Here is a 22,295-nt window from a genome sequence, read left to right as displayed (position 1 = left end):
GTCCATTCAAGCGGTCAATTTTGCGTATCACGGAGTTTAAAAAAGAAAGGTCGGTACATATGAGTAGGGAGAGGCAAGAGGGTGAGGAGTCTGCACTCAGGTAGAGACGCATCCTCAACCCTCCGCCAACGGTTTTGTTTTTTTTCTTGTTTTTTTTTTTCACCCGGAGATTGAACTGAGATATTCTAATGGCCCGTCCAGGTAGCCCCCGGGGTACCGTCACTGCTTCTATCACTCCCGTATCTTACCGGAAACTAATGCCGCTTTCTATCGTGAAACACCGGGTGAGGGGGTATAAAAACGAATATTCCCCGTTGGCCAATAGCCCCGGTCCTTTCTGTACAAAGTAGGTTTTAGTAAACAAGGAAAATATCACGCCTTCGAACGTGAAAAAATTATGATGTTGGGGTTAAAATTTTTTTCGCCATGTCCTCGCACTTTATTATCCATCGGTGAAAATAATTGCTCGGATTTAACGAATTCAGTGGTTTAATTACGGTACGTCGGTGAAATTTGTGAGTAAAATCGTTCACTGGATTTAAGTTTCATAGCGCCATATACTGCTTCATCGATGTAGACTGCTCTTATTCTCTGCAAGAGGCGGAATAAAAAACATGGCGAATGATTACAACAAAATAATGACACTAATCGTCTTCCCCACTAGCTTCCCACGGTTTCTGGGGCTGTGCAAAAAATTCAGAGGTGGAAGACTGTTGGAATTCTTTGAGGGCGGTTAAGAGGAGGGGGGAGGAGAGGGGTAACAGGTGTCCCCCTTATGTCTCACATCCGCGTAATTGCTTCAATAGCTTAAATTAATTCTGACAAAGATTGTTAACAGTTGTAATTGCGAAAATGCCGGGATTCGACTAAATTATTTACATTATTTAAATTATATCTTCATCGGAAATCAATAATTACTCAAAACATTAACAATTTCACCGCATTGCCAGTCAGCTCTGACGATTTTTACTTCTTATTACGAATGGAATAAAGTTTTTCTATACATGTTACTCTCAAAATTACATTTTACCCAGCACTCAATTTAAATTCCCCTCGTAGTAGCACGCAATCGAACTTTCTGATACAGCTCCCAGCTCTTTTTTCACCCCATCATATTTCGAACAGTCATTAACTTCCATTATATTCGTCGGATCGATGGGCGACAGTGATAAACGAAAAATCGATTCGAACCATTTGAATAAGTGCAAAATCGGTGCATTGGTCGTTGGAGTTGGAAAGGAAAGAAACATAAATTCAATAGTTAATTATTTTTCAAATCATTGAATTTTTTTCCCAAAGTTTGCAATCCATTTTGCCCCACTCTTGACTATAAATACGAGAGGGACCGATCATTATTCAATTTTAGCTATTCTATTTATATTAAACCTCGCGAGATGATCACTTTCTCCATCTCCTCCATTTCTTTTCGTTTCTCCTTTTCAAAGTTTTTTATGAGTTACATATCCAACGATATAGACCGGAGAAAAAAACCCCTCGGGTGTAGTTCCTCTGCTCGTGTGGTACACACGGGAGCTGATAAAAACTCTCGCTGTGTATTCTCATAATTTATTATCAAATTTCTTTATGAGTTTACAACGGCTGTCAGCGAGAGACGATGCCTTTGGATTCTGCTGGCGTCGCGACGCCCTGGGAGACTTCAATAATATCTTAACCACTTTTTTCCTGTTTCGTTTCAACTCTGTTTATTTACATCGTTAAAGCAGTTGAAAAAAAAAATCAGTCTCAATTACACGAACAGCTCTGTTAGTAAAACTTCAGGCTTTTCTATTCTTCTGTTGACAATACGAAATTCGTTAAAATTTCCTGTACCAAGTGGACAAATGTATTAATTAATTTGAAACACGAAAAAAACAACTCGTTGATATTTAATGAACTGATTGACTCTGTAATGAGATTACTCAAAGCACAAATAACAAAATGATCTTAACAAACTTTATCTACATTTTAGTACATGGCAACAAATGTGCTTGTTATTTGCACTAAAATAGCAAGAATGTATCAGCATGTACCAGTATTTTCCCTGGAACTGACATTTACAACATTCCTAGAACTTTAGCCCAGTCTACGAGGATGATTTTTACGACTTAACCAGCCACTCCTCCCGCCCTGTCACTCACGGCCATCTGAGTAGGCGATAAAATGCTTCTGTTGAACGGATTAATGTTCACCCGGCTTCATTAGTTCGATCACTGCACGACTTGACTTTCCCCTGAATAAACAATCTTTGCAACTAGTGTAGAAAGATAGAAAACAGCCAGTAATGTACATCGGCCAAACTAATAATCAATATGTCGTACATCACACTTCATGCACTCGAGAGCTTCATACTCACTTACTTATTTTCTTGATCGCGTCAATCGGCCATGAATCAGCTTTTTTTTCTCTCTCTCCTCCTCGTGCTTTGAGTGCACACGCGATTGGGGGGATATTATCTGGGTCATTCTTAGATTGATACATTACCATCAATAATCGATGATGTTCGTAAAAATTTCGAGCTTCAGTCATATCATATCCATGGGTAGCCAATATTAATTCATCATCTTAAATATAGGGCTATTGGATTTTTCCAAGGAAAAGCCAATGTTTCATTATTCATGCATAAAATGTCTTTTTAATCCTTCATTTTTCCAATTAATTTTTCAAATTCCTCATTCTGTCTATTGATCGCTTAATAAGGTAAACAAATTTTTCAACTCTTTCAATTCTAAACATATCATTATATTTGAACGTCAATGCCTCTGGACTACAAGCTAAAACCGATTGCCAATTTTTTGTTATGCAATATTAAGAGTTCTGGGTACTAGAATAGTATCCGATATCCACACTTACACGAAGGGTGGGTTGAGAGAGAGAAAGAGAGAAAGAGCGTCCAATACTAATTTATTATCTCAAATATTGGACTATTGGATTTCTCGAATAACAAAAAAAACACACACACACACACAAATGTTTAATTCAGATATAAACTGTATTTTTAACCCCCACTTCCCTTGTTCATGTTTCAGGTGAGTTTGCATTCGTGATCTGTAACCCATATTCAGAATTATCAGCAGAAGTGATCACTTGGAGTTGGATAAGTACAAAAACTAATACGAAATAAAAGTGAAAAAAAAAACCGAGTTGAAGAGAATAAAAAAGGGTCGAGTGCATGATTGAAAAGTCAGGAAATTTTACCAATGAAAATTTGCGGTGAATTTCGTTCGCGATCAGAGATTGGAGAGCATTAACGGTGGTAAGGGTTTCGGCGTTTCATAATTAATCCGACAATTACCGATTGGTAGGTAGAAAGGCACTTTATATCTATAACTTATCCTATAGGAAATCCGGCCTTCAGAGGATTAATTTATACTGCGGCTAACATAGATAGCTGTGCGCATGAAAAGGCTCGAAAAATTTGGTGAATCCTTTCCATAGAAGTGATATTCCTCTTCCAAATGAATCCAGAAGAAAAGCTAAATAAGCGTTAGCACTGCACCCACTCCCCGTTGTATCCTATCGTTACCCAGCATGTATCCAGCATGTACGATAGGGTTGGAATCAAATCGATAGCAGACTAAGACATACCTATCAGTCTAATTGTCAGTACAGAAAGACGGAGAGGGAGAGAGGAGCGGTAGAGAAGGATACAAGACATATACTCCCTCCACCATCAACCCATGTAGGTTTATACCGGCGGACCCCCGGACGGATAAAGAGAAAGCGAGAAATGGATAGAGAGAGGGTTAGGATATTCCGTACAGCTTAATCACCCCTCATCCCTCTGTCCCGCGCCCCTCTTGAAAACGCGAGCCGGGTAGTGTAGGTAGCGGTGTATAGCCCACCCCATCCTCAATATCTCGTTGCCGCCCTTCTATCGCCTTCTCCTCCAGGGCCACAACCAGAAGCCTCCTCCTACCTCAGCATCAGAGTAGCCAGCCTTCCGGCGGTCCAATAATCAATAATTATACTCAAATAAAGTGAAGTGAGAGAGGGAGAGGGAGAAGACGAACGGATGAATTCAAACATCTCTTTCTCTAAAAGGGAGAACCTCCACTTCACTTCACTTGTGAGATTTGTACTGGTGTATGTTTATATGGCATAAAGTTGTACGGAACCTATTGGCTAGGTGAGCTCAATAGTGTTAAGGATATACTTTGGTCGGTAGGAGAAATGCCAATGCTAACCGTGTCACCTCCATACTCACCAATCAGTTGGCATCCTCCTACTCTCTTCATCTTAACCGATATTCAAGAGCACTCACTCACTCCCTCGACACCGATCGCCTCCACTATATAGTCATCTCTCTTTCTCTCTCTCTTCTCTTCATCCCTTTAGCCAATATCCACTCATCCTCACACCACCCATACCCCGATGGAGACTATTGGTACGGGCGAGAGAGCCCCCGATGCGGGTTTCTGACTTGGTTGGCTCTCATTCACCGAGTGATCAGTGCCTTCCTCATTCCCCAACCCCCAACCCCCAACCCCCCTCTACGTGGCGTGTAACCCCTGCAGTTCTCATCTTGCTTGCGTTCCACCAGCCGGAAATAATTCAACTCCAATGTCCTTCTGGTTTGAGAATGCATCGGTGATCTGGATGAGGATAAAGAGGACAATGGAAAATATTTGGTGATGGATTTGCGTGGAGAAGTGGGAGATGTAGAAAAGTGAAATATGAAAGGCTTCGAGTAAATCGAGATATTTATTTTAATGAAGTGAGGAATTAATTTTCTAATTGGCGCAATTATTCAATACCACTCACGCATACAAAAATCCATTAGAAATATCTTCTTATCTATGGCAAATTTAACTTTTAATTTAATAGACAACAATTTGTTATCACCCTTATATTCCCAAATATTCATTGAAAAGTGATAAATAATCTTAATTGGAGACAAATCAATCTCGTTTTCTTTGAATTTCTTCAAGTTGGAGATCATTGCCAACTATATCACGCATGCCTCAACCCCCTGGAAACCTTCACAATCCCCAGGAAATATCTCAAAGTAGTTTAATACAATTTCCAATTGCTCAATGCCCCCTTCACCGAAAATTCGCCGATGCGCGAATGGTACACGCGATGGGAACGATGGAATGAGAGGGAATGGAATACCTCGAGACATCGCGAATGAAGTACATGTGGGTTGAATGAAGCGAAGGATGTTGGAAAGGATAGCCTCAGTATTACCTGAGGTGCTTCCCAACACATTTTCCCAAGCTTCTGTTCACCCATTGGCGGGGGGGGGGGGGAGGGGGGGATCAATTTGTTGATAAAATGGAAATGCTGGAGTGAATGTAAGAGGATGAACTTGAGTAATGGCATATAGCTAAATTATATAAAGGACATGCTCCTTAGTATTTCGAGGTAATTCAACGATTGTCTATCGATACCCACCAATATTTCTCCCCCAATATACAATTACTCTAGAATTTGCTCGAAACTAGTTGGGATACCTTTGCCCGGGCCGCAACGTATTTGCTTTGTACAATCACTGATCAAATTATTCCATTCAATTTTTTTATCATTTACAAGACAGCTAAACACTCAACTAAAATTCACCAAACCCGAAATTTCATGCAAAGAACTTTTATGAGATAATTTGACTCTTTGATAAAATAAAATATTATTTTTTCGAAGCAACAAAAAAAACTGGTCATGTCTAGAAAGAGGCATAAATACACCGAGCATGAAAGCAAAATTTTGACCAATCAATGAGAAAGTTCATTATACCCTTTCTGTCGGCGTTAGTTCAATCCCTCTCCCCCTCCAAATCCAACAGACTTTCGCAGACCGGCACCGCTTTTTCGGGGTAGATCGTAAACCATTGATAAAATTCGCCCAAAACTCACTGATGGATATAACCCCCGCACCCTCAAGCACTTTTTAGACACTGCAAACATTACGTACAAAATTTTATACTCCTTGCCATTAACCCACCTCTCTCCAATTCAAATATCGAACCGTTATAATCAGTTATGAATAGCAATGACTCCCTCAAGAGACATGAAAAAAAAAAAAATTCACCATTTTTTCTACTCGATTGAATCTCAGCTTGCGTGTCGATTGATTGTTATAAATACCGAATATTGATCGATCGACTAGCGAAAAGGTACTGCTGAAAAATAAAAGTACCAACAAAACAGAGGCATCGTTATACGATTTCTTATCTCAATGGCATCGATAAGCAAAAAAAAATGCAAAGCCACAGGACCGTTGTCATACAGTACAAAACATTATTCGTCATCCATTTTACTTTTAATAGTCGCATTTAAAAAGTTGCAGCAGTAGAGGTGGGAGGGCTGAAGGGAGATTTTTTTTTTTTTTTTCATTTCTTTTTTTCCTCATTCTACTTTTTTTTTAATGCGGCTGAGAATGGCGTGACGTCACGAGACGTCCCGAGAGTTAAACCCTCATGCTACTCTTATTATTGGTATTTTCATCGAGGCGAAAGCGTTTTCTACTCATATCCCCCCCCCCTCCCTCCCTCCCCGAAATGCCTCAACCCTCCAACTTCACCATCAGAGAGTGTTCCACACCCGGTTCTGAGGTGGTGAGGGAGAAGGGAGAAGGGAGAAGGGCGGCTGGGCATAAGGGCTGGTATTCTCACGTATGCATTTTTTGTACTGTCATTTGTCTCCAATATCTCTCGACATTCTCCCGGACACCCTTTTTCCAGGAGACAGAGAAACCGGCCCTCACGTCTGAGAGAGCGAGAGGGAATATTCGTGGGGAAAGGGGAGTACAATATATATGGAATAAGCCACAATGACAAAAAGAGTTTGGGTGCGAGGGGGAGAGAAAAGCCCCTGGACACTCCGCGAAGGAAGGGTGGACACACACACACACGCCCCACACACATGTCAGTGGAAAGGATCCTTGGATGTGTGGATTTTTGCTCGTATACGCATTACAACGTACATTAAAAAAATTATATCTACAGATATAGAAGTGATGCCCTGGAACAAGAGAATGAGAGGGTGAAGGAATGGGCGAATCCGTGGAAGGGTAAACTGGACGGTGGTTGTGAGGGAGTTGCAGAAGGAGGGGATATAGGGATGGCATTTAAAAACCGAGACGCGAAGAGAAAAAGAGATTTGCATTGCGAAGGTTTTGATGGGCGGGAAGGGGAGTGGGGGTGGACTGGAGGAACTCGGGGAGATATAGAGATAGGAAAAAATATGAGGAATCATATAACGCCCAGCGATGTTAGGGGGAGATGGACAAACAGGAGAGATATTATGGGAGTGATTAAAAACATACAAATTGTTTACAATTTTTTCTTTCATCTCGGTTTGATTTTTTTTTTAGTCGTATTGCATCGCCAAGGCAGACCAGGTTAATTTTATTTTCCAATAATTAAATCAATTTCTTTTTTTTCTAGCAATTGTTTCAACAGAGTCATTTTAACCAGATATTTTTCAAGGAAAATCCGAATTTATTTATTTGCCATGCTAAAAAAAAAAGTCATCAATTAGAATGGATTAAAAGCCAAGCCATCCATAATACACATGGATGGAGGAAAACTCGTGTGGTAACTTTCTCATTAGCCAGGGCGACAATGCCAATACCTCCTCTGTTACCCATCGTATATCGCTTTTCAGTATGGACAGAGTATAATATAACCATAGCCTCAGACGATCGGCGGTGGGTGTCGACTCATTCACCTCCACCCCCATCGCATCTCGAAAACCTCTATACTGCGTCATACACAATCCATCTATCCATTGCACTCATCCTCTTCATCCCTCTCTCCTGTCTGAACGTGGTCGTTATGTGGAGACAGTATACTTTTGGCATGTGTGCACTGGTTGTAACCAGTACACCCTCTTCAACCCCCTCTAGCTGGGAAGAAGCGCATAAATGTCAGAGATTAGCGGCTGCCGCGAGCGTATCGAGCATTTCTGTCAATAAGTGGTTGGCACAATGGCAAACGATTCGAAAGCTGCTGATTGTGAAATAAACGCGCCACTCTGTGTGCGTGTTTCACTCTTCCCTTCCATTTGCTTCGTCTTTCTCTAGCTACTCTATCCTCTATCCTTGGCTTTCCCATATCTACATTGGTTTTGGTGGGAATCAACCTTTTGCCTGCCATCGAATCAATTTTATGTGAATTTCCTTTTATTTTACAGAATTGTCTCCATCTCTAGCTAATTAATTTTCCTTACCTTTTTTTTCCATTATTTCCACTGAATAAAATTTATCTTTTCTCAATCTTTTAATATAGCATATTATTGATAATTCATTTTTTTAAATTGACACGAAACATATTATTAATCAATGGAATCTCTCTCTCCCGTTTTTTCAGTCGTGTTGGAGAAACGCTTGGCCATTACAAAATTTTATACAACATTATATTCGCTCGAATGGACCTCCCACAATGTCTTCTCATCCCCTTTGGTCAATTCAAGTGTGTATAAGTGTACATATATGTCCCAAAACTCATCCACACGCTACATCTCCCTCACCACCTCCGCCTCCCACTCGTCATGGTCTTCTCACATACGATATCGGTTCAACCCCTGGTCTCTTCGTTCAATATTTCTCCCCGGTAAAATATCCCCAGCTAATATATGGTTTCTACGCAGTAGCTACCCCGTTCAGCCGCCTGCACCCACCCCGCACCTTCCCTGGGGCCGAATCATGAGCTTGCTCTGTTGAGTTTTAAGGGAAAAAGGAGTAGTATGAGGTGCGTGTATTCATAAACGCCCATCTATCGAGTATAGGCTAATGCAAATTCAAACCCAAGAGTGGTTAATATTAATTTTACCTTTTTACCTTCACTCGATCGGATTCTACCGTTAAACCTCACCTAATACCCTCCGGTGCACTTGAAACTTATTCTCAAAAAGTCGAGAGATTTATTGGAAATTCGTTTGCCATTTTTTTTCCATTTCAATGTTATTCATCCCTTTAAATCGACTGGGGGGAAGGGGGCCAATGCTTTTCAAATTGTTTGAATTGAAAAGCTTTTTTTTACTTCCATTAATGCTAATCGAGTAATGCACTTTTGACCATCACACAAAGCTAATCGGATCAATGCAAATCAGTTTCGAATTGAACTAAAATTATCCAGTGGTTTTCAGTTATTTTTCAACAGGATGGATATTAAAAAATCATAGAAAGATGGTACTAATGCGTTGGAAATTCAAGCATTACATATGCCAAATATGAAGACAATACATTCAGACCTATTTCGGAACAACAAATGTTCGCCAGCAAAACGGGCAGATGAGATCCATCCACGAAGGGGGATGTTAAGAGAGAATGAGGAATAAGGCAAGAGAAGAAGGGTGGGAAGGGGCCTTGAAGAGTAACCCAATGGGGGTGGATCTGCAGAGTCGGGACGTAAAGGGTTGCGCTCAAGGCCCGATCAGTCATTAGACAAGTGGGTATTCACATATATCGAGTTGTAAAATCGATAGGGGTGTCCGTTAGCCACGGGTATCCTCCAAGGAGTGAAAGGCCAAAGGAGAGGGTGGAGGGAGATGGAGATTGTAGTCTACATAACATATATCGATGCTTCCCACCAACCCCCCTTATAAACCAATACCAATGCAAAATTTTCCCCTTCGACCCCTGCTTTTGTTGCTTCTCAACCCAGTACGATGCTTCCTCTCCATCTCACCAGCGTGTGCTTGGCGCGCCTTTTCCAAACCATCTACATATACTTCATCCTGGGATACGTACTGCCGCACGTATCCAGTCCTTGCATATTAATCCTGGCCATAATTTCCACTTCCCAGTTTGGGGCTAACCCTTCGTCGTCTCGCGTTGCGCTTCGCTACCATTAGGTAGAGAGAGGCTGGGAGAGAGCGAGAGAGAGTGAGAGGGAGGGGGGGGGGAGAAGCAGGATGACGGGCTAGCTCAGCAGTACAAATCCACCTCCTCCCCCTCAAGGAATAACCCGGGGGAAGGTTAAAAAAAATTGACGAGTAGTGTGAGTTGTTTCCAGGCATATTGATTGCAAGCTTTCGCGAATGTTTGTTCTTCGTTTTCATTTATTAAAAAATTATCTCACATTAAAGAAGGAAAAGGAGGGCTTGAATGTCATACCCTGGTTTTGGACATTTTTAAGGCAGTAAAAAATATTTGAATTAAAAGAAAAATTAATGAGTATGGTTTTGCTCGTCTTTCAAAATCCATGGATTATATTTATATCGATTTAACGAGTCAATTCTACTCAATGTTATTACGGAACGGGACTAGGGTGCAAAAGGGGAGATGAACCCTGGACTTTGTGAATATCTCGGGTTACGTGTGTGTGTGTGTGCGCGGACGGAGATTGATTGTCCTGGCTAACATATTGTGTACGAGAAAATGTGATCAATACACTTATGAACGACTGAGAATTAACAAATAATAATAATTCATTGGATAATTTGTCTATTTTCCAAAGCATACTTGGAAATTTCTTGTCTTTGGACATGAGCTTAAAAAAGCTTTTGAGGCTATTGAGTTGTGAGTGAAAATAATTATTTAGATTTAAAGATGAATTTTAGAGCCATTTCCATCCGGACTTGAAGTATCAATCCCAATCTATTCCATTATTATTATTCGTCTTTTTTATTCTCATTTGTTATGATATATGCTTCACTCTCTAGTGTCCACACACTCGAAGAGAACAAAAGGATTGGCAATGTGACCGAGGAACACGAGAGACCTCTTTCCATCAATTCAATCCTTCGGTCACTCTAACAAGGGGGTCTTTTCCCATTCTATCGTATCATATACGTCGTAAAAAATGCGCATATAAATAGTGTTTTAAAATCCTTAATTTTTCAATGTGCCAGGAAAGAGAAAAGCGGACAAATCTCTAACGAAGTTGATTTTATCGCTTTAATGTTTATAGACGAAGAATTCAAGCTTAAGGATATCTAAGGGGTGAAGGGATATTTCTCTCTCTATTGAATACTTGCCCTTCTGTGAGTGTATAGCATATACATAGAAATGTCTATAACTTCGGGAAAACCAAATGCACCATACTCCAGGATTTCGAGTGGAACACAAGCGCGCGAGAGAGGAGCCACAGCCGAAAACCAGAAACACTCGAGTTCTGAGATCAGCGATTCCCCAGACTCCATTAATCCTTTTGGAAAAGGGTGGACTAGCCTTCATCCAGCATACGGCACTTATACCAGCGGATTCAAGGACCGATGGAATTCACGGGGAGAGTTCGACAAGTCACTAATAATCATGGCTTCGTTATTCGATTTTTCATTAATCGATATTCCATAAATTAAAGACCAATTAATATTATCCTTGTATATTGCGCTACTTGAATATTTTCCCAGGATAATTGGTATGGAAACATGAACAAGGAAAAAAGCTTAGACGTCATTTATTTCCAATATCTCATCATGAAATACATAATTAAAACTGCTTTAAAAAATCCAATGATGTGTAACACCAGTTTTCTCCCCTTAAGTCTTAATTTCAGTATCTATCCTTCCTCCCGGAGGCACCCCTCAGCGTCATGCTAACCCAACCTATCGTCACTAATGACGAACACTATTACCAGGCGATCGCAACTTCGAGAACTTGGCACCCATACCCTCCCCCCTCCCCCCCTCTGCACCATTCCCGTACCCACTCACTCATACCCCTTTCCACCTCAACGTCCTCTTTCGATGAATATAGAGAGCTCGGGGAATGCAAGAGGGGTGCTGTAGTTGATTTCGAGTCAGAAAGCAACGGGTGAAGGAGTCAGAGGGAATAACGAGGCAGGCGGGAAGGGCTACTGGATTATCGAACGCCGATATATCCTACTTACATTCATGCACGATCAAAAACCGTTCGTTATACCCTATCTATTACAGAATGCGCGGTTATATCGTCAGTGTAACTTATACATATACGTGAGTAAAGTGTATTCATCCACGTCGAACTTTAACGACCGGGCCACGTAGAGTATATTCCGATCAAGCTCAGTTATAGACTATTATGATATTGATTTCGAATTATTACGTTGGCCCATTAATTATTATACAAGTTGAATTTATTCATCAAGAAAATGTTAATGTTCAAATATTAAAATCAGTGCATCGCGTATCGTAATTATTAAATATTCATGAAAATATTCCAGGTCGTCTACATAATATTATTCTCGAGACGCCATGTGTATTAATTAATGAATTTGTAATAAATTTATTTTTTCCATTGTCGATATTGACTATCAATGACGATTGATTCCTCCCCTTATACTCCATCAAATCCCCAATAACCCCGTTTACCCCTTAAAAGCTAGAAACGCTTAAACCAATGGGTCAAAACAAGACAAAACAATCGGCGCTATCGTTTACTCTTGCTACTACACTACGGTCTGACTAACCAGGGAGGGTTCTACTGCAGATGTATCGTGCCAATACCATCACCCAACACCAGCCATTTAATACTATCGCCTATATTCCACGCTCCCAGCCACCCCCCGGCTTCTCACTCCTTCTCAACAGGGCAAATGCATTGGTGTGTACCATCACCACTGACTCTGTATGTATATCTGCTGTACAGCAACAACGATAACTCGAATCAGAAGCAATAGGAGTTTTCAAGTGCGTTGCATCCACCGATTGATATCATGAGGAGTGCATTCATTGTACTCAACACTGAAGGATTGTGACGCCCTTGCTTTTACTGTTCGTCCTCTAGCTCTTTCTCTCCTCTCACATGAGCGCAATCATCTGTTTCCCTCAAGAGAGTCATTACCACTAGTTAATATAAAAACCTCATGATAAATCATGAGGGGTGAAATGGAAGTATAAAGACAATAGAATAACTATTACATTGACCATATTTTCCACTTGTAGTGTTTCAAGTCATCGACATCGATTTGGTCGTTTTATTAATAAACCACCGCGTGTACGACGTGGCGCGTCGATCAAAGAGCACGCTAGGTCTGCGTATTAAGGAGGGGAATTGTAAAAGTTCGATCGTACATAGCCCCCGTTTCCCACCGAGGGGCCAATCATCAATCGATTTTTCGTATCCCATTCGTTGACAACGTTTATAAAAAAAACCTACAGTAACCTATGAGTATTTTCACATACATGAAAAGGTATGCTCGAAAATTTTTGATTGTTAAAATCGATACCTCCGCCGAGGATAATTGTGAATATTACAGTGGGGCCAACGGATAAATATATATCGTCAATTAATTCACAATAAAATAGTACAGTTAGCTTCTTATGTCGTTGAACCTTCGGGTATTAAAAAGAGGATATTTTTAATGGAGAAATAATCCAATTTCCAATGAACTCCGGTGCACCAAAGTCCGATGGTATTAATGTTTCATTTCGTATTGATTCAATTCTCATCCGAGCATTATTAATTTAAACTTTTTTTCTCCTCTGTCGTTTTAGATTAATCAACTGGTCGAGGAGGTATCGAGATTACAACAGAGTCTTCAGCGTCTTCAGGAGACCAGTGCACAGGCGACAGCGAGACTCGAGGAGGAGCTTGATAACAGAAGACAGCATATAGCGAGATTGGAGAGCAAGTTGGAAAGACAACGGGACTATAATGAGCTTAAGAGGGAAATAAGTGTACTGAGATCGGTGGATTTGTCCCAAATACCCACTGGAGAACCTGGAAAGAGTCTTGAGCATTTGTTAATGGAAAGAACGAAAGCTTTGCAACAAGCTGAGACATTGAAACCACCTAGCACACCTGATACACTTGGTAAGTTTCATCTCATTTTTCCATTATCTACTTTCATTATTCTAATATTACCAATCAATTCATCCCCATCAATTCTAACAAAAGCTCTCTATATATGGATATATGGATATTTATTTACTTCGATTGAATTCCACTCGTTGGGAATAAATTTATGGACGCTGAGAGATAAATATGGGTTGCGAGAGATCGGCCAACTTATCGAGACAATTTGACGATTCTGGTAGAATAAGTCACTGATAAAATTAACAAATTCATCATTTGTTTATGAATTTATGATTGCTACTCATTACTACCTCTGTATGCTGCTGCTCTCCGGTCCTGACTCTCTTTCCAAGGCTCCGTTAACGACAGGCCTCAAAAGAGTCCGGGGGAAAATATAGAATCGTCATCACAATTGTTAATCCTTATCACGTCAACTCAATTAATACTTGACGCATTCCCCAATTGATGGAAACCCCGCATCTGCCATTTTATAATTTTCACTTTATCTAACTCTTCATCTAGTCATTAATCAATACGCTGTACTTCACTAACCTTTTTTATATTCATCCTGGCAGGTATTGACACCTGACAAACATAACAATTTATATAGAATATCTTCTCATTCTTTTCTAATCATATCTGACTCTCTCCATCTCCATCTTTTGCCTCATGTTGTCTATCTGCTTAGGCTGCACTTTCCATTATTATTTTTTCCTAATGAAAGGCAGGCTCACTCTTCAGCAAAAAGGGACTTTGCGTATTGCATTTGCATTGGAAACAAAACCTGCAGAGATACTAACGCAATACGATTCGTTAAACCTTAAAAAAAAAAAACAACCGTATTCTCCCCCTAAGAGAAAAAAACCTCATCCCAATGCCTTTTACATTCCTGTGTTCGCCGGCCAAAATTTGTGCACGAAATCTCTTGGCAATATTTACGTCCCTCTACCAAAACCTTCGTTACCCAAGTGGGCCCACCTCCCACCCTACTCACCCTCCATTGTTTCGTTTATACCGAGTTTATTATGAATCGATCCAAGAGACGAACATGCTCTCGAGTGAGATATTGCAACGTCACCCTAATTACTGCAGTTGGAAAAAACAAAAAACAAAAAAAGAATATTACTTCCGAAAAATCCATACAAGTAGTGCGCGCGTTTCAGTACTTCTCTTCTGTGGATATTTCCAAATCCTCGACACTTACAAAACTTCAGCCAACGGGAATCTTTCAATAAAATTCTGACTGAAATGATTATTTATTTTTTCACTTGATTGATTCAACGATTGGAATTTTTTTCCCCAATTTCATCGTAAAAGCCTCGGTCCACTTTCTTCTCAATTAATATATTCCTCTCTTGTTCTGCTTGCGTACGCATGTGCGTATGTCGAGGATGGAGCGTCGGAGGAGAGTCTGGGACCCCGTGAACAAGTCATGCACAATTTGCCATCATTTGATTCAAATGAAAGAACCTAAAATTTGACGTAATCCCAAAACGTTTATTGACATCTAGAGAGAAAAAGAGAATTAAGATGATAGATATTCAGTGATGAAACGGGGTCCCGTTTTTGTTTTGGTGGTTCCAGGTGGACTAGCCTCACCACTGCAGCGCGCTGCAACCGCCTCGCCCCATGGCAGTGGCGGTGGTGTTGGCAGCGGGAGTACACCCGTTACCCTCGTGTCCACCCAACAGGTGCTCCCAACGCGCTCCACCCCAACACCCTCATCGGCCACATCAACGGCCGCCTCGGGTCTCCTATTCCCGCCTCCTCTTCAAAATGTCGAAACATTTGGCTCATTCCTTGGTGAAGAAATTGTCGCCAATTGGAGGCGATCCCTGGAGAGGTCAATAATGAGCCAACAACAACAACAGCAGCAGCAGCAGCAACAGCAACAGCATCAACAACAACAACAACAACAACAACAACAACAACAATCACAACAAACATCACAATCGTCAATCGCACAATCACAACAGACCCAATTATCCCAGCTGTCTCAACAGCACACCCAATCACCGGTACAAACTGGGCTGCAGCACTCGTCGCTGTACCCATCAACAACACCAAATCTAAATCACCTTCCATCACCAACAGATCCAGCATCATCGTCAAATAATGGTACGAGTGGACCAATGAAATCGAGTACACCACTTGGTAGCTTGGAAAACATCACGGAGAAAGCACCAACGCCGATACCTGGACATGAGACACCAGCACCACCACGACCCTCATCAACAGCTGCACTCACATCACCACCAGCTAGTCTTCAGCCACCGGCCAGTTTAATCGAGGCTGCCATGAATGGGGCAAGCATGCCTGGTCTTTTACCACCAAAAAGCCCACACGAAGAATCCTGTCACAATAACAATAATAGCCATCATCTTGCCAATAATAACAACAATAGCATCGGTAGTTTGAGTGTATTAGACAGTCTCAAGAGTCCGTTTCGCTTCGACGAGAGAACCCATCCGTTTCGATTTGGAGATGACTTTGGAGCTGCCGGAATGGCTGGTAGACTCGGTGAATCACTCATACCTAAAGGCGATCCGATGGAGGCACGACTACAGGAGATGCTACGTTATAATATGGATAAATATGCATCTCAGAATCTTGATACACTTCACATAGCAAGACGTGTTAGAGAACTACTCTCTATACATAATATTGGACAGCGTCTATTTGCTAAATACGTTCTTGGACTGAGTCAGGGAACTGTTAGTGAACTATTGAGTAAACCAAAACCATGGGACAAACTAACTGAGAAGGGACGCGACAGCTACAGAAAGATGCATGGATGGGCCTGCGATGAGAATGCTGTTTTACTACTCAAATCTCTCATACCGAAGAAAGGTGAGTGTTCGTCTCTTTTACCAAAAGTAGAAAAACAAAGAAAAAAGAAAAAACAGAAAAAGCAAAGAAGGATAAAAAGGTAAATCAGACAGGTTTTATTACCTGAATGACCACCATTATCTTCTTTACTGGATTGATCATTACCTTTTGTATGATGTGTTTATTTTTTTGTTGACCTTGGGTGGCCCTCGTTAATCGGTAAATTGTTGATGCCCGTCTGATCACTAAGTGTTTTATCATTTTTATTACACATCCCCCCTGAAATATTCTCTCTCGCCTCTCGCACTGCCAGATTAATATTTTCAATCATTACTCTTAACACTAACACTAATAAACTCTCGTTAATTTAACCTTAATAAATTTCTCACCTAATATCAAAAGATGTTTATGAATTTTTGGGTGAATAGAAGATGAAGCAGCGGTGGCGGTGAAAATTCGCCAAGAATGAAAAATAATGGAGAGAGAGGTTGATGAATAATTATTTGGAAACAATAACCAAACGAGAACCCATCGACTTTGGGGACTGACAGTAGTAAAATCCAAATCTCCATATTTCCTCTCCAACGTACAGTCTCGTCTGGGTCTCATAGGCAAGCCCAAATTGAGATGGTGTGTGCCATGTTTGGTAATACATCTATGGCACCAGGATGCCTTTTCGACATTCCTTGTATGATGTACAGCTATAGCCAGACCTATCACCATCATATAATCTCGCGAATGATATTAATTACCTTGATTAAATTACACAGTTGCATGGTATACCTGGGTGATATCGATTGTTCGCTGCATTTGGCAGCCATATTGTTTAGACTAATAGCTCTTGAGAATAGGAGCTGATGGGGTAGAGGGAGAGAGTTAAAAAGGGGGCGGGAGGGATATCCGCGCGCCGGTCTGCTCTATCTCGATATCTCAGGAGCTGGTGGGAGAGATGGAATGTAAGAAATACAATGATGCAATGTAACGTGAACCGAAAAGAACAAATCGATTGCACTTACAAAAACAAAATGGCATAATTTGCCTTATTTTCTGGTCCTTAAAATTGTAAACAAATTAATTATTGATAATTATTGATAGTAGAGGAAAAACAAGTATTAAAATATCTGTATAAAGTGCATTGATTTTACTCAAGCCCATCATACGTAATGCCTGGATTCATTGATTATGATTAGCTGAAATTGTGCATTATAACTATGAGTTGGAATTACGATCAAGCCCTTCCCCTGTCGGCCTGTGACCGGAAGCTCACAATCAATTATACGAAAAGAATCAGCCGGACAAAAAAAAAGTCCAATCGAAAATTAGACATCATTGACTTGTCCCCGCTCTACCGCCATTAAATTAATAATAATGATTGGTATGACTCATTTTTTTCCCAACCCATTGCCCTCCCCGAAGTATTGACACAAAGTTGAGAAGGACACCTGTGGCTTTCAAGTGATCTATTGTAATAACACACATGTCCTCGATGCTGCGTCCGGTTAACTGTCGAATAATGAATTGGAAAATGAAGTACGTATGCGAAATATTGTGGTAATTTCAGTTGTTGGTAAAAATAGAGGAAAAAAGCCGTGCAACCTCCGAACGTCGTGCCGCGTCAATGGATTGTCCGTTTCCGCCGGCTCGAAGGTATACAGCGATAATCATTGGCTAAAAATTCATCGAAGCGTGAATGAAAATTATTCCATTATCTTTTCAATTTTTCGGGGTAAACACTTAAGCCTCATTCACATCTAACCATTCCTTACATACATCGCCAGTTATTCACATAGAAGGAAGTGTTAATAATATCTAGAAAATAAATTTTAAATCAATTATGAGAAGTCATAGACGGCGTTTTTACAGTGAAAAGACCAAGAACTCAACCTATCTTCGGATATACATATGTATGTATGCGATGCGATGAGGTGAGGTACGTGCGGTTGTGCGACATATTTTCCCCTTTAATTTTCAATTTTTTTTTACATATCCCGTGGTCATTAACGGCTACATCCAATACATTTATGATAAATCCTTTAGCGGAAGAAGATGGCAAGGATTCCTAACTGTCAATCTGGACAAAAATTCCTGGAATTTTGTTCTTTCTATTGGAAAATGTGGATGAGCAACTATACTGTATGGCAAATGACATACTGCCAAGTTCAATCTGCAGAGAAATCGAATGTCGATAACTATGCACGGAGATTAATTTTCCCGGGGGCATATTTAATACTCAATGGAATTTCTTTCCGCATCCTTCAACATTTATTTTTACTTTTATTAATTGTCACTCTCAGTTGGGCCTTTATTATAATTTAATTATGAAATTTTATATATAGAGAGACGTAGCACTTTGTGGAAAATCAATGAACAAGATCAATGGGAATTCCCCATGAATGATTGATTATGATAAATGTCAAGAGGTTTCACATGAAATTTTAAAAACAAAAACACGACTTTTTTTATATTTTATATACTCGTCGAGGAAAAACATGACAATAAATCCTATCATTCTCCCAACACTTGTCACGGTAACGCCGACAATTGCGCTCACTATTCGTCACCATAGCGCTAGCAATCAAAGAGCAAAAACCATCGATGGCTGATTCATCCAAATCTTGCGCGGCTTGATTGGTCAATTAGACGGGAAACACGTAGGAGAACACTTCACTAGTTGTGTGTGAGGGAAAGGGACTGAGAAGAGTCTAAAACTCCTCTCTCCTTCCTTGTCGAGTTACCGCAGGGATAAGATATAGCTCCAAAGAGGATATTTTAATTATTGTCATCTCCATTGCACTCTTCCCTCCCCGCCCGTTCTCAGTAATTGTAATTCAGTTGAAAATTCTACTTTTAATGAGTGATTAGTTGGCTAATTTGATGAAAATCGTGACCCCTTGACTCAGTTTTTCGAGAAATGAAAAATAATTCTAAATTCTTTTCTAACATATTCCAGTATTCGTATAACAAATTGAAAATTAACGATATAAAGAAATGAAGAAGAGGTTTCCCTTAAAGAATTATTTATCCTTCTTTGTAACGAAAAAAAATCAATTAGATGATGTAAACACCCATTTATTGTAGAGTCGGATAAGTCGCATCTACATTTTATTTTATTTCGGAAATCACTGATGAGTTCACGGGAAATATCCTCAACGATAACGAGCGAGCCGACCGTTGGAATTATCGGGCAGAACGACATAATTCATTTCTCGGTAAACTCGTGATGCCCAACCAGCGACTTAGATTGGATCTGTACATGATACAACGCACAGAAGAAGGAAGAGAGGGTCTCCGGATAGGGGGAAAAAATGAAAAAAAAAAGCCTGAAAAATAAAAGCGGTGGCTTTGAAATAGACATTTGGACAGAACTTTTGCACAGTGTGTGTGTGTGTGATATATGTCACATGAGAGACGATGTGTTGTGCGAAATAGGGGTGATGAGCAGTGTGATTTCATTTTTTTTTCTCTCTATTTTCCTTCTACTTTTGAGAAACGAACAAAGGAGGAATCATTGCGTGCAGTGGGCGGTGACAATGCGCGCGGGAGTTCATCACGACATGCGACAGAGAAATTTTAACGATAAGTAGCCGACCAAAGTGACTCTCTCCTTCGTCTTTTACCTCTTCTATGAGGAAAAACTAGGGAACAATGTTGTTGAGCTGTCCATCTTCGCAAGATTCATTTGGCATATCATTAACATGACATGGTTGTGCGAGAGCGATTGGCCAAGATAATGAGCTAATGAGGATCTGAATAAATGGAATGATTACTTTGCCAATTGCTTTCAAGTAAAAACTACTTGAGATTTCTATTCCAAAAAAATGAGCCCTCTGTAACGAGAAGACCAGAGTTTTTTTAGTACCAATAAATTTCAGTAAATTCATTTAATATTATTGAAAATAACTAATTATTAAAAATCATTAGTTAAATATCGTTATTCTCAATGCAAAGAATCATGCCTCATAAAAACATAGCTCTAGTTATTATTTAATTAATTTTATAAATAGGAAAACTGAGTAAGAACACACCACAAGTTGTGCCTCACCCGTAGAGTATGTTTCAGGCAAGGAGCAGGGTATGCCAACATTTGGCCGTCCACAGGAGGGCGGACCCCCTGACATAAACGACGAGAGAATTGCCCACATGCTCTCGGAATCTGGACACCTGCAGATGAGTCGTGCTAGTGAACATGACACTTCCAACGATGCTGACAGTAAGAGTCCGAGTAGACTGGGATGCCCGAGCCCATTCGGCAAAGACAGGTACGACAGTCAGAACAGGAGGCTGAAGAAGTACGAGAATGATGACATTCCCCAGGAGAAGGTTGTGAGGATTTATCACGAGGAGCTTGCTAAATTAATGGGAAGAAGAGCCGATGACTTACGGGGACCAAGAGACTTTCCTCCAAGGTGAATAGATTAAATAACTCAAATTCATTGATATTTACATTGTATTAATTATTGTTAAACTATATTTTACACACCAAATATTTTGAAAACATATAAATTTTCAAAGAATATTATCAATTTTAGTCTCAATCAATGTTAAATCAACGCGAGAAATTACCATTTCGATCAATTTGATTTAAGGACAGCACATAACGTTGATTGATCGTAGCGCGATGTTTCCTCACTTTTTCAGTGGTGGCCAGGGTATCCAGGGGATGGAGCGTACTCAGGAGGAAATCAGATTAGCTCTTGATGCGTACCACAGAGAGCTTCAAAAATTGAATTCAGCGTCAGGTGGAAATCCCGGGCTAGGAGGTCTCTCAAGCCTACCAAATCTGCCGGGTCTCCTAGCCCTTCACCAACAAGCCCTCCATCAAAATCACCTGGCAGCCAATGGCACTGGCGTCGGTGTACAGGACCTTAGTCTGGGAAAAGTTGATCCCCGCAGTAAAATGATGAACGGCGTTTCCGAGGAGGATAAAGAAAAAATGGAAGAGGCCATGAGACATGCTGGCAGTGCATTCTCCCTCGTAAGACCTAAACAAGAGCCAACGGGCGCACAATCAACCCCAGGTGGATCCAGTGCAAGTTCACCACTTGGTAATTCAATATTACCACCCGCCATGACACCCAACGAGGAATTTTCCGGTGCTGCTGCAGCAAGTCCACTCCAGAGAATGGCATCAATCACAAATAGTTTGATCAGCCAACCGTCCACACCAACTCATCATTCAGCAAATCAACGACCCCTCAAAGCCGTTCTACCACCGATAACGCAACAACAATTTGATCTTTATAATAATCTCAACACTGAAGATATTGTAAAGAGGGTAAGTCGAGTTGTAAGTCGTCAAACTTCGAACTCTTTTAGTCGTTGATAGCCTTAAATCATTAATTTTAATTTTTTTATTATTTATTACAGGTAAAGGAGCAATTGTCACAGTATTCAATATCTCAAAGACTCTTTGGCGAGTCGGTTCTTGGGCTTTCTCAAGGCTCGGTGTCCGATCTACTTGCACGTCCCAAACCTTGGCACATGCTGACGCAAAAGGGACGTGAGCCATTCATAAGAATGAAAATGTTCCTCGAGGATGAACAGGCGGTTCACAAACTCGTGGCTAGCCAGTACAAAATTGCTCCCGAGAAGCTCATGAGGACCGGCGGCTACGGCGGCCTGCCTCGTAAGTTTAACTCAGGTCAATATAGATGTTTTGTTATTTTATTAATTGTAGTTTGAAAGCTCGCTTATATCGTCTTCTTTTTATAATCCTTGGAGTTGTGAAGATGATTTTTTTTTTAACAATTGAAAATATTTTTTCATTACTAAAATTGTAACGCTTCTATTTATATTTCTTTCGATTGTTT

General features: G+C 40.5%; 1 protein-coding gene across 7 annotated transcripts in view; it reads left to right on the top strand.

Annotated features, from left to right (window-relative positions):
- Positions 1-22,295, top strand: part of LOC135161214 (homeobox protein cut) — a 77,176-nt gene that overhangs the window by 48,855 nt on the left and 6,026 nt on the right. For 2 of the 7 annotated variants that reach the window (XM_064118590.1, XM_064118591.1), the window contains exons 4-8: positions 13,356-13,674; positions 15,241-16,506; positions 20,534-20,891; positions 21,100-21,772; positions 21,853-22,126. In XM_064118590.1, the coding sequence (XP_063974660.1) occupies positions 13,356-13,674; positions 15,241-16,506; positions 20,534-20,891; positions 21,100-21,772; positions 21,853-22,126 (2,890 nt within the window). The remainder of the gene's footprint in view (positions 1-13,355; positions 13,675-15,240; positions 16,507-20,533; positions 20,892-21,099; positions 21,773-21,852; positions 22,127-22,295) is intronic. The other 5 variants (XM_064118593.1, XM_064118596.1, XM_064118597.1 and 2 more) reach the window with 5 other exon arrangements.

This window comes from Diachasmimorpha longicaudata, chromosome 4, assembly GCF_034640455.1.
Source record: "Diachasmimorpha longicaudata isolate KC_UGA_2023 chromosome 4, iyDiaLong2, whole genome shotgun sequence".
Lineage (NCBI taxonomy): Eukaryota > Metazoa > Arthropoda > Insecta > Hymenoptera > Braconidae > Diachasmimorpha > Diachasmimorpha longicaudata.
Note: the sequence above shows the minus strand (reverse complement) of the source record. Positions and strands in the feature narration are given on the sequence as shown.